Below are 13,204 nucleotides of genomic sequence, written 5' to 3' on the forward strand. Positions count from 1 at the left end.
TTAATGAAGTTATTTGGCAAGTGCAGGTCTAATAGCCCGAGAAATACAAAATGCACAGCCCCAGGTCTTTAGATCATCTTTTTATATTAACAGTGAACACAACTCCATTGATGGATCTTTACTGAGAGCATCCCTATTAATAATGTTCAATATGAATAAAGCATCATCTTGGAAGCCTGCCGTCAATGTTCTGGAAGTGGCATGCAGACAAGTATGGGTGCAGTTTAATTGTAGTGAGGTTAAAGCATGCTGCAATGGTTCCAAAGATTCAGTGCTTGCTTCAGTTTCTTCTGGAATTCAGACCTTTCAATAGTTATTAACTCTGTTGATAAAACTGGATGTAGTAACCAAACCAAGGCAATTGTCAGACTAAATGGTACTGAAGCATTCTACTAATGCCAACAGTGATGTAATCTTTATCCACTTTTTCATTAATGTGTGTGAGATGCAGAAGTATAATAGGGGCAGATATGAAAAGAATATAACACCTTTTGGATCAGTACAAATTGTTAGTTCAGTAGTAGAAGCCTTTCTGAAACAGAATAATAGATCCTAAAGATTTGACTTGTTTTGGTGGTTGTGGCATTTTGTACTTTTGAGATGCTTTAGGGATCTTCAGGTTAGAAATATTAAAGGTCCTTATTTTGAGTATAGGTCATTCTGAAGATGTGTTTTATGGAAAGTTGCATTACTGTTTTCCTAAATAAACTGAGTTACCCAGATGTTTTCCTTAGAGATGACCCATGCTGTCTTTTTTGACAGTACCAGCTGTGTCCTCTCTATAGTACAGTTGGTAGGTGTTAAAGTTGTTACTCTTTTTTGAGCAAAGTAGCAAAGTTTTGAGACTATAGGGAAATCTAATACAGACTACTCCAAGTTTTGGTCATTTATTGATTCCTAGAAATCTATACTACTTATGTGTATATAGAAACTGCTACTCCTTCACTACACATTGGACTATTTGTCTTGATTTTTGTTTTTTAAATCTTGGTAATAGTGGCATGTGATGTCTGTCTTGTAATACTGTGTAATGATGGTTTAATGCTGATAGTCCTTGGCTTAATAATTTGCCTAATCACAGAAGAGAAGCTTAATTTATCTTGATCCGATGTGGGATAAAAATGAAGGGCTGCAAATTTATATGGCTTCCATTCTTCATCTTGTTTTGTTTTATTTTGCAGTCCACTCCTTTACACCTAGCAGCAGGCTACAACAGAGTTCGAATAGTCCAACTTCTGCTTCAGCATGGTGCAGATGTGCATGCAAAAGACAAAGGGTATGTGAAAATAATTGTTTTATATCTGTTTGCTGCAGTGGTTTTATGTTAATCAAGATTAATTATTTCTCGTTTCACATGGCAGCATAATATCAAATAGCTGTCTTAAAGTGCAGCATTTGCTTCTAAAGTCTAAGTGTGCTTCATCATAATAAACTTCAGTTAGAGCCTAAATAACAGATTAGCTGTGATTGCATTTGTTTCAAATCTGTTGCACTTTTAGTTTTCTTTTTTAAACCTTATTCTTTACTTTCAGGCATAGACTACCCTTAAAATCATGGGCTAATAGTATTTTAGGGAAGATGATGGGGAGAAGATACTTGGGCTTAGTGAAAAAGCATGCATTGAAAAATCTATCTGTAGTCTCATTTTCTTATTGCATCTATATGGATATAATTCCAGGTAACATCTGTAATGCTCATGTGCTTATAACTAGTGGTTCTCAGAGACCTATCTTGATTAATGTTGCAAGCAAAAAAATAAGATATAGTAGAAGATAAACTATTTCTGTGGTAAGTTACCTAAGATACCAACAAAAAGTGCACAGCAGTCAGAAACCTGGAATCATATGTGTTGTACATCGCTCTCAGCCATATGTTTCTGAAATCTAAGATGATGATTTTCATGATGGTCTGATAGGAAGACTTAATCCTAACATTGTACAAATTTGACCCATGGTTTAAGGCAAGTATTTTGTATTCAGACTCCATAGAGGTAAGATTATTACTCTGTGTGTGTTCCATGTTCATTAGCAAGCTGAGGCACTTTCTGTATCTTTATTTTGTGCTGAGCCCAGCCTGGTGTTAAAAGAGATTTTAAATTAAGGTCCTAGCACTCATCTGTTTTTTTAATTCCCCTTTCTTTCCAAAAGCAGTCCCAGGTGTACTTAAACTTTTGAAGATTTTCTGTTTCTAGCACTTTTGTCTGTATGTTCACCCCAGTGGCTTTTTTGTTTAGAATAGTGAAATGCAGGATGACACATTATGTAAATCAAGAAAAACCACAGTAAAACTGCATAGATCATCTATTCAGGTAGCTCCAGCATTGCTAAGCAAGCTTTAGATACCTCACATCTTTCTGAGATTTCTGCATCACGTGGTAGAAAGTTCCAGTGTAGATGCTTTGATGAGACTGTAAAATATGAGAATTGTGAAAAGTAATCAAGTTGAACTTGAGTGGTGGATGGGGAGAGGAGAAATGAAAGGAAAAATAATATACTTTGTATTGAACTACCCAAACATACTTGGGTATGCCTGACGTTCCACTAAGCTCCCACTTTTTTAGTAGCATCACACATTTACAATCAGTATGGTGTTTTATTTTTCCTTGCTATTTCTTACTTATACATAATTTATAAGTAATTATGCTACAAAGAAATGTAATTTATCATCTGTGGAGCTAAATTAGCTTACATTGATATTATAGACTTCTTAGATTCTCTTCAATGGGATAGCTTCAAGAGAGAACTGTGCAGTATCTTCAAAATGGTCATCACTTCTAGTTACTCTGAAGAGGACCACAGCCAAGGAAGCAGCTCTGTCCCCTGGTCCTTTTTTTGTCTTACTGCTGTTGCACACAAAGTCACAATGTGCTGAAAAGAAAAGGTGGGGTGTGCTGTAGAAGTAGATAACTGGACCGCTTCAGTAACTGCTTTTGCTGATGAGACCTTGAAGGCCTCATTTTGGAAGGGGGCAGGTTTTTTGAGTGCTCTGTCTCACATATACACCCATAAGTTGTAGTTAAGAAAAGTAACAATGGAAAATAAGAGAAATCTTTCCCTCAGATATCTCTCTCCTGTGGTAAGTGTAACACTGCTTCTGAGAGCATCTGCCTTAAAATAAAGTTCACCCTGTTGTCTAGTACTTGCTGTCTTAATGCTCTTTGAGTTAATTTTGCAGTTCTAGGAATCATTCTTTACATTTTTCATAAACAGTGAAAGGTTGGTTATTGTTATCAGTGTATTAAGCATACTAGTTTGTTAAACCATAACAAGCCTGTCTTGTTTAAATCAAGCTATTTTTATCCTCTGTAATAATTGTCCTCTTCACATCTCCTTTTCAATACATGACTTTTTTATTGCATGGAGTCATCTTCTGCTTGTGACTAGATCTCTGTTATTTACTTTACTAGTGTCATTTTTAGGTAAGGCCTCCAGTAATACTTCTAAGAGTCTCTGTAATTTTTGTATCTTGCATGTTTAAATAGGTTCTACTGTAAAAAAAAAAATGGCATAAAATCAGGTCATTCCACCATTTGGAGCAGCAGTTACAGTCTGCTTTCTATGGATATTTGTACATCTTCATAACATACCCAGGAGTTATGTTAGCATTGTCTGGGGAGTTTTGCCTTTCACATAGCATTTTAAATAAACAAGGGTTTGTATTTATGCAGAAACAGAACACTGACTTCTCTTGAGAAAATTGAATGTGAAATGAGACTTTATCCCTCCCCCCCCCCCCCCCCCCCCCCCAATAGCTTAGGGAAAGATAATTTCAAAGCAAATTAATGCTAATCTTAGTGGTAGACTAAACATCTGTGTCCTATTAGTACACAAAAAAAAATAATCAAAACCCAAACCAAGAATATTGTAACTAACATGTTGTTTTGGAAGGTTAGATTTCTGTATTAGTTTGTGACTATTACATTTTAAATATTTGAATATTTAAATATTTTAGGTTTAGTCTGATTTTTGTTTGTCAGCAGAAGGAAGATCATTCTTCCTCCTTGGAAAATGCTGCTGAAATAAATTTGTCATTTGTCTTCTTTCCTATAGTGGTCTTGTCCCTCTTCATAATGCATGTTCATATGGACACTATGAGGTTACAGAGCTGCTGCTTAAGGTAAGCAGAAAGATGGAAAGTAATTACTGTAGATGTAAATGTGTTAGATGAGATATGAACTGTTTGTATCAGAGTAGGAAATAGTTGTGTTTTGCAGTTTTTTTTGTTGGGATGTGGGTTGGGGGGGGTATGTTTATTGTTGGTTGGTTGGTTGGGGTTTTTTGGTGTAATAACAGGAAAAAAATATTTCATAATCCTTGCAACTTATGTCAATATGTGTGGCTTTTTCCTTACCTGATCATCTTTGGACAGATGGTAGAGTTGAGTTCATTTGGATTTTTATGTGGAAAGATCTGTTCTACTGAAAAACATGCTTCAACAGTGTTCTTATATACGTGTGTTTTTACAGTTACTTTTTTGTGTATGTGTTCATGTTTGAAAGAACAGAGCCCATTTTTATTACGAAGCAAAAATCTGTAACCTTCTAGTTGTTGGAGATGATTTCTTACTAATATAAATCGTTCTTTGCTGTGCTAGCATGGTGCCTGTGTGAATGCTATGGACCTCTGGCAATTTACTCCCTTGCACGAGGCTGCTTCCAAGAACCGTGTGGAGGTCTGCTCCCTCCTGCTGAGTCACGGCGCAGATCCCACTTTAGTCAACTGCCATGGCAAGAGTGCAGTCGATATGGCTCCAACACCTGAGCTGAGGGAGAGACTGACCTGTAAGTGTTCAGACTAGAGACAGTTTTGGTGGATGTAAAAGGATGCTTTCTTTCCAGGCCTCCTGCTTCATACTTTACAAGTAGATGCAAAGCAGCAGAGTAACTGCATCTGTGTCTCTGAGTACCCAGATACCTCTAATATATTGTTTGTGATATTGCCTAGTTTTCTAAGGCTTAAAATATTTAAGGCACTGCTGCGTCCAGTGACCATGGGTATTTTTACAGTTAAGTCACATGGGAGCCTCTATATTCAGGTCTTACCCGTAAAGAGTAACTTCCAGAAGGTAGGTAGCTTCAGTATGCAAACTTGGAGATAGAAATTCCAGGACTTTCTTTTGTAGTCCTTGCTTATGTTGTTTACAAAACAATGTTTTGGCTCTAATTTGCATTTGCCTTTGCCCTCTTGTGGGGATTAGTTTTCATATTGTTAAAAACTGTAAAAGATAATTAAATAAGACAGGCATGGAAACAAAGCATTATGGTGTTACAGAAAACTCACTCTGAACTCAATTGTAAATCAGCTTTTGATTTTTTTTCTGTCACCTTTCCAGTATAGCATAAGTCCCCTGACACACTGGGAATATGATCCTGCACTACTCACAATAACAGCCAGTCAGGTTGAAGGTGGTGAGATTACATGCAGCAGAAAACTTTGCTTTGGAAGAGGGATGCCATTTATACCTTTTAGCTACTTCTTTCTATTTTGTGCTGACTTGGATAATGCCTGTAGCTTTGAGGCAGAGTAATTTAACATTTGTTTAAATTAGCTAGCAGAAAAAAAAGTGAATCTATATTTATACCTTCTGGAAAGGAATGGGGAAATATTTGTGTCCTTTAATATCTACTGAAATGTGTACACAGATAGGAATGTTAGGGCAAATTTGGCAGTATGTTGATGGGAGATATTGTATAGCCAGAATAACATGTTTAATATCTTATCGAGTTATTTGGTGATATTGTTTGTAATTGTGCTTTAAGTAATGCTTTATTTACAAACAGATTTGAACTCTGTTTGAAATATAAACTTAAAAGTTATTTTTATTTCTAAATCCACAGATGTACCAGATCTTCAAACAAGGGTGGGAGAAAAAAAAAGCCCCTCTTAAAAAGCTTACAGAAGTACAATACTGACATTTTTCCTGAGCTTGAGTTTTTTTCCCCTTAGTTCCAGGATCAGACATCATTCATGCTAATCTGCCTTTCATTTGTACATTTAGGAGAAACAGTTTAGTCCCTTTCAAATTAAAAATTATTTAAAATTGAAATGACCTAGTTGGTGAACTGAACAAGATGTGACACTGAAAATAACAAAACTACCTCTCTGTACTTGTAAAGAGAGAGCTGCTATCAAAACCTGTTTCATCTTTGTAGCAGACTGGCTCCAAATGCTTAGTCAGTTATGTTTCTTTAAGAACAGTGGCTTAATATTTTATATTTAAGTTTTGTATATAAATTATGCACATTTCTTCAGGCTTACATTGAATTATTTGTAGTTGTAAATATGAAAAGGTTTTTGAAAAGCAACTGTAATGCTTTTTCCTGAAGAGCGTGTGATAGCATCGTGCTCACTTGAACCCATACACAGCTAATTCAGATGGCATGTATGCATTTAATATCAAATGGGTGGAGGATAAGAAGGTGAAAGCTATAAGGATTTTACTCAAGGAATCACTTCACCTCTCCTTTAGAATGTCCCTTTCATTTCAGTAAACCATATTTCATGTTCGGTGCCCCAGGTCATCTACTATCTGGAAATGTAGAGAGTATTCTTATTTTTTCTTAATTGGGTGTAGCTACCTTTCTCTGATAACATTAATAAATGTGACATGTTGCTGAATATTAAATGCATCTTTTTTTCCTCTAACAGATGAATTCAAAGGACATTCTTTACTGCAAGCAGCCAGAGAGGCAGACCTAGCCAAAGTGAAAAAGACACTTGCTTTGGAGATCATTAATTTTAAGCAGCCCCAGTCACACGAGACTGCACTGGTGAGATTATTTAGTCAATCCATTTGTTTTATGATAAATGTGGTGCTAGTGCTAGCTGACGAGTTTTATTTCTATACTATGAAAATATATTCATCATCCAAGGTAGAGGGTTTGTCATCTAACACTTTAAAATTTAATCAGTGTTATAGAATACACACCATATAATTGTTCAGCAGGTTTTGTTTGCTTCCTGGTGGATTACAGAAGCCCTCCAGCCACTCATTACCTGTTCATTGTTTGCTTCTCTCTTGCTTTCTTTCACATCACCCTTATTTTTTTTGGTCGGTTGCTGTGGTCTTTCTGGGATTATATTCTATTCCAGTAGCCCAGTGCTTCCTTAACATTTTATGTGGACATACCAGGATTACAAATTTCCTTCATAGGATATGTAAAATTGTAGGGAAAATAGGTGCTGTGTTTGTATCATAGGGTCTTACAGGACTGGAATAGTATTGACAATACCACATGAGCTATGGAAACTTGATGTCAAGTTTTTCCTGCCATTATCCTGTTCTCGTCTCATTGCTTGAAGAAGCAGTGGAGACAAAGAACACAGCCAGTACCCCAAATGCAGTGAAGATATTGAAGTTGAGAGGGACTGACGATATTACGTTGTAATTATGATACTTTATTCCAAGGGAACATTTTCTTCACAGTGGCAGGTCTCATCTGTAGGCATACACCTGTGTACTTAGCGTTCTAAACATTGTGATTGTGATCAGAACATCAGGTGTTGAATACAAAGCATCCACATGCTGTGTTCTCTCCATGGAGGACTTAGCATTCTAGACTGAACTTAGAAGCATGACAGAGAAGAGCTACTTAGAGGCTGAACTTGAAGACAGTAGGAAATTTGGTATGCTGTTACCCTTTCTTCCTGACTAAATCAGCTGTTAATGTGTGGCAGCTCTTTAGCTGTGTGATGATCACTTCATAGTCCTGTGGTGTTCTTTGGTTTTCTCTGCTTGCTCACTCTGCAGAAATGACTAGGCAAAAATGGGGTATTTTAGCTCTACTGATGTCTTTGGTTCACTGGTCAGTGATAGCTTGACTGTGATCTCTCAGTGTTTGCCTTGCATACTTGAGATTTCCAAGTGGTCTCCCATCTAAGTGCTAGGATTTAGATTCCAGAATCACGTGAGGCTACAATCTAACTGAGCTTATTCCTGTTCAAAGCATGATACCTTTACCATGGGGCACTGAAGGCTGTGCTCAGTTACCCCACAAATGCCAAAGCAAGCACCTGCTTTGTTTCAGCACTGCTCAGGAGTTTGGCAATATTGCAGTACCTGGATTGTTTTTAACACTGGCTCATGCTGTTGGCAGGAAATGTGAATGGGTTGTTGTGTACAATACTGCCACTCTTCAGAACAAGAGTTGATCGTCATATTTATTTACAATGCTTGCCTTTGCAAAACGTGGACATACTCTGGTGACTAACAGTGGTGTGGAAGCTTACATGGCACTTCCTTCATAGGGAAGGCTGAAACTGGGTTATAGGCACTATTGCTACTTCTTATTCTGGTTGGGGGACATCTCATTGTAAAAGCTATTGTTTTGTTATTGGAAAGTTTGAGAACTCTTTTGCAGGAGATAGAACCAATGAAGTAGGAAAAGACCTTAGATGATCTGCTTTTTATGTGTTACTGGGTTAAAACATAGTAAACATTTAAACAAATATATTCAGAAATATCTCCTGTTTCTCATAGTCTGCTGTCACAAGACATCCACACTTGAGACAAGCATTTCTGGACTGATTTTAAAGCGTGGAGTTCAGCCTTTCTGGCACCATGCTTGTACATTCAGGCCTCAGGAATGCATTAGTAGGGCCAGTGTTGAAAATGTCAGAGCAGATTGAGTTTAGTCTCCACAGAGGATCAAAGTAAAAAGTGGGGAACGTAGAGCTCGCTTCTGGGTGCCAAATGCACAAACCAACCAACAAGCTGACCCGAGCCACATGCAGTAGAATAGTTACACCTGGCAAAGAACTATATAGTGTTCCCACAAGGGCAGATGCGAGCACTGAAGAGCACTGGGTGAAAGACATCTCTGTCTTATAGCACAGAAAAGAAAATACTCTAAGAGAACTTTATTGCTTCTTTATTACATAATTTGTAACTTGATACATAACAGAATTGCTGTTAGGTTAAAAAGTTAAGTACTCACTAAAACAAAAGAAGAAACAAAGCAATGTCCAGAAGTCCCATTAATCTGACAACAGCAGCAGAATCTGAATGGACCCCTGTTTCAAGCCCTCGGTCTTTACCTCCTTTGTGCTTTATGTGCTGTTTTTGTCCTGACACCTTGTTAATGTAGTTGGGAAGGTACCACTTCTTTTCATAAGTGACAAATAGCTTTAAAGTGAAATTTGTTTTTATGAGTAGAATAATTTAGTATTGACCACTAGCTTGTGTTTTGTTCAGTGTGTTACCTGTTTTGGCAGAAATACAATGGTTCTGTTTGTAAATTTTGTAGTCTGGTATTTAGCAGAATGATTAAGAGAGTCATGGATCTTAATCTCTTTATCATCTGTGTAGATGAAATATAATTTGTATTTGCTTTTCTTGCAGCACTGTGCTGTGGCCGCCGTGCATCCCAAGCGGAAGCAAGTAACAGAGCTATTGCTCAGGAAAGGAGCAAATGTTAATGAGAAAAACAAAGAGTAGGTTTCTGACATTTTTAATTTTTGCAACAGAAACTGTCATGCTATCAATGTTACACTAATATTTTCCTTTCCTCACTCCCTGCCAGTTTCATGACGCCTTTGCATGTTGCAGCTGAAAAAGCTCATAACGATGTCATGGAAGTTCTGCATAAACATGGAGCAAAGGTAAATATCCTTAAATGTATTTCATTTAATGCAAAAGGCAAGAAGAAGAAAAAGAGGTAGATTGCTTAAATTCAGTGTTAATTTTTATGATAGTTGCTTCATGCTTCTCATGTTAGCCTTGAAGTGTGTTTATATCAAATCAGTACAAGACATTCAGGAATCCCATTTGAAAACTATTATCTTCTCTTGAGGTAACTGAATACAGGCTTTAGAAGTCTAGCTTACTTTTTTTTAAGTGAATCTTGCTACTTATTTCTAATAAATGTGGTCATTAGGTGTCTATTGTTGCTTTGTCTTCTGAGTTGAGTAGTCTGGTGCTGGGCATCTCTTAGCCCTTGTTTGTTTCTTATTCTCTCGTTCAAGTTGGTTTGCCATGCCTTTTAGTCACTGATAGATGCTGACCAAAGTAATTTGTGAGCCTGTCATGAAACTTGCTTAAAAACACATGACTCAGCAAGTTATTAGTTAAAGGCAAAGGAAAGTATAACTGGTTTTATTTAGGATGTCTCTTAAGCATCCTCCAGAGGTGTTTCAGAATAATCTTTCTCCAAGTTCTAGGACCAAAATTCATATTCATGGTAAAAGTATACTTAGCTACCTAATTTTCTCAGACACTCTTCCCAGTAGATACTCTCTTCATGTCGGTTAAATACAATAAACTGTCTGCCTTTTTTTTTTTTTTAAGGGGTCTTATGTTATTATTTTTGAGTTTTCACCTTCGTTCAGGTGAAATGAAACTAGAAACTAAGAAATACACCTGTAATAATCTAGTGTGTCACTCTTGATCTGCTAGGAGGTACAAGCGATGCAGTTGTATATAATGTATTGTAATTTATAAGCCTGTGTGAGAGACTGTTGCCAGGTTTCAGTAGATGATTCATGTCTGTAGTACTTAAATGACACTATAAAATAGCTTAACAACGATACCATGACAGAGTTTATCATATTTGAGAATCCTGATGCAGTAGTGACATAACAAAATCTTCCTGGGGGGAAGCAGGGCCAGAGGTCTCTGGTTTAGTCATTAAAACTATTCTTTACCATTTTCCCAGCTTCACTCTTACAAGCATACCTATGCACTGAAAGTGAAAAAAATAAATAATCATTTTGCCACAGGAATTGATACCTCAGTACTGATTGTACTTGGGTAGGCACTGGACTGAACATGCTGGAATTTCAAGTGCATTGCTACAAAGTACTGCTTGCTTTGAAATACAAGGAGGTGCTGTGTACTGAGGGTTTCTGGAAAGCCTGCTGCTATACTGTAGTTATTTAAATTAGTGCTCCCTTGAAAATATATCTCTGTGTATCCCAGTTAGGAGCAAGCTCAAAGACATCATTCATACTGTAACAGCCCCATTTTGTTTGTGTCAATAGCACATTCTGATAACAGTTTGTAAATCTTTTATGTCCTGAAGCAGAGGTTCCTAAATCATGATCCAGCAGTCAGTTGTGAAGTGAGTGATGGTGGCGAGTGGCACAGAGTTACCTACAGAGCCATGCCAAGCAGTGTGTTCCATTGTTTTTCCAGTTGACAGTATTCAAACAGAGGTACATGGTGGTCACTAAAATCCATTCTTTGTTCATATCCTAGTATATGCTTGCTATGTTATTCCCGGGAGTGCCGTTCACATTTATGATCTAGCAGATCACTTAAGTGCAGGGCAGAAGACCATTTAAAATTAAGCATGTAATTTCCATTCTGTAGTGGATCAAGTCCCTCTTCATCGGTGTCCAAAGTTCTTCATCTGTAAAATCATAGTTTTTCATCAGAGGTAGGTCTTAATTGAAGTTCCCCGATGGGATGTGCTCTGGCGTATTAATTGGTTAGCTAGGCATATATGATCACTCTAAAATGTTTGTCTTGCTTGTATATTATCCTTTTGACCTCTTGCTCATGCTTTAACTGGAGGCATTTGATTCATCAGACACTCCTAACATTGATATTTCTTTGTTTCTGATTGTTTTCACATGACAGCTTTAATCCCTGAAATTTGATAAAGGGTTTGATTTTTTCCATTTGCTGTGATTCTGGAAGCTTTCTTTTTTTCCCCCATGCTTACTCTTTCTGTGCCTTGATTATTTTTTTTTTTTAATTATTTTTACAAGAGAGTGTTTTCATGAGCTGGTGCATCCCCTGCAATAGCAGCCTCTCAATGAATATCCATTTGTTGTTCAAACAGCACTGTCCTGCAGCTTAAATACCTCTTTTCCGTTTTGCTGCTTCCTTTGCTGAAGTATTTTCAGTGAACAAACTGGTTGTTCTTAGCCTTTGTTTTGGTAGGCTAAAAGCCTCAAGTACTTTGCCTTCCCTTATAAGGGAACGCTGCCATTTCCTAATCATCCTTATAATCCTTCTTTATGCTAGCAGCAAAGAAAATCTTTGAGCTCAGGCAACAAAAATGGAGTTCATGTACTCATTGCCTTATATAATGGCACTTCCATATCTCTGCTGTAGATGCTGGACTATTGTGTATTGATACAGTGTTTGCCCTTTTAATAATCATGACAGAGTAGTACTCTGACCCTTCCTGTAGTCTTGTAGTACACAAAAAAATATTGATTATTATTTTTTTTTGCTGCTTCTTCATGTTCATGACCTTCAGCATTCTCCTACACCAAGATCATTAATTAAAGTATTATCCCACAACCCACCACTGAGCAGCCTTCCTCCTTTCAATATGTTCAGTTCCCATGTGATCCAATTTCAGATACTTACTGAAGTGTGGATGGATGAGAGCTACCATATTTTCTTTACTTTGCTACCATTTCTTTCATCAAAGGAAAAGTACTGTTTTAAGTCAGCTTTAATCTATCTTCTGGAAACCATTGATTATAGGGAGAGTAATAATTGTCAAAAAGTAGCTGGGGCTTCAAAAACTGTGGAACTTTCTTCTGAAATACAGAAGGCAGACAGCTGATCCACAAAAAGCATTCAGTAATGGATTTAGGAGACAAAATCATGTGAAGTTTTGTAGATTGGAAATGGTTTGTGATTGTTTTAGCAGTAGAGAAGAAACTCTGCTGTTTTCCTGAGGAGCAGCAGTGATTTGTTGTCAGACAGCAGAAGTGAGGTAACGTGTAAAGTAAGCCTTTTTTGAAAGTGGGCTGAAGCAGGGAATTTGCTGAGGATGAATGAGATAGTTAATGGTCTCAGAAGATTTTGATTAGCCTGAATTTTATCACTGTGTACATTTTCTCTCTGAAGTACGTCAGACTACGATAAAAAATGAAAGACTGATTGAATAACATGCTTGATCTAGACTTATTTTACAGAAATATTTTTAAGAACATTACAAAGAGTCAACCTATACTTACAGACTGCTCACTTCAGTGTGTCCTGCTGTGCCTTGGCTTGTACTGAGGACATAATCTAGATTTGTAATTTGAACTGTCAAGAAGTTGTTTGTGCACATCAGAATGGCATGTCTAAGCAATGCCAGTTTGTGGTCAGTGAAGATATTTTCATTATCTTATTCCTTGAGTTGACAGAAGTTGACTGTCAACTGTAGATCTAAAGCACAGGTGAGAAACCTTGAGGTTTCTTAGAGTTTTCTTCAAGAATGTTGATCATAAATGATGTGGGGTTTTATGCCATACCTTTT

The 13,204-nt window shown here is 37.0% G+C and overlaps 1 protein-coding gene across 2 annotated transcripts in view; it reads left to right on the forward strand.

The window, feature by feature from the left end:
• The window catches only part of TNKS (tankyrase), a 123,000-nt gene that overhangs the window by 79,294 nt on the left and 30,502 nt on the right, over window positions 1-13,204 (forward strand). For both annotated transcript variants that reach the window (XM_068137316.1, XM_068137317.1), the window contains exons 6-11: window positions 1,182-1,276; window positions 4,050-4,116; window positions 4,594-4,780; window positions 6,648-6,769; window positions 9,340-9,431; window positions 9,521-9,599. In XM_068137316.1, the coding sequence (XP_067993417.1) occupies window positions 1,182-1,276; window positions 4,050-4,116; window positions 4,594-4,780; window positions 6,648-6,769; window positions 9,340-9,431; window positions 9,521-9,599 (642 nt within the window). The remainder of the gene's footprint in view (window positions 1-1,181; window positions 1,277-4,049; window positions 4,117-4,593; window positions 4,781-6,647; window positions 6,770-9,339; window positions 9,432-9,520; window positions 9,600-13,204) is intronic.

Source organism: Melanerpes formicivorus, unplaced genomic scaffold (assembly GCF_026170545.1).
Source record: "Melanerpes formicivorus ecotype bairdi unplaced genomic scaffold, bMelFor1.0.p_v2 SCAF_4, whole genome shotgun sequence".
In the NCBI taxonomy this organism is placed as follows: Eukaryota; Metazoa; Chordata; class Aves; order Piciformes; family Picidae; genus Melanerpes; species Melanerpes formicivorus.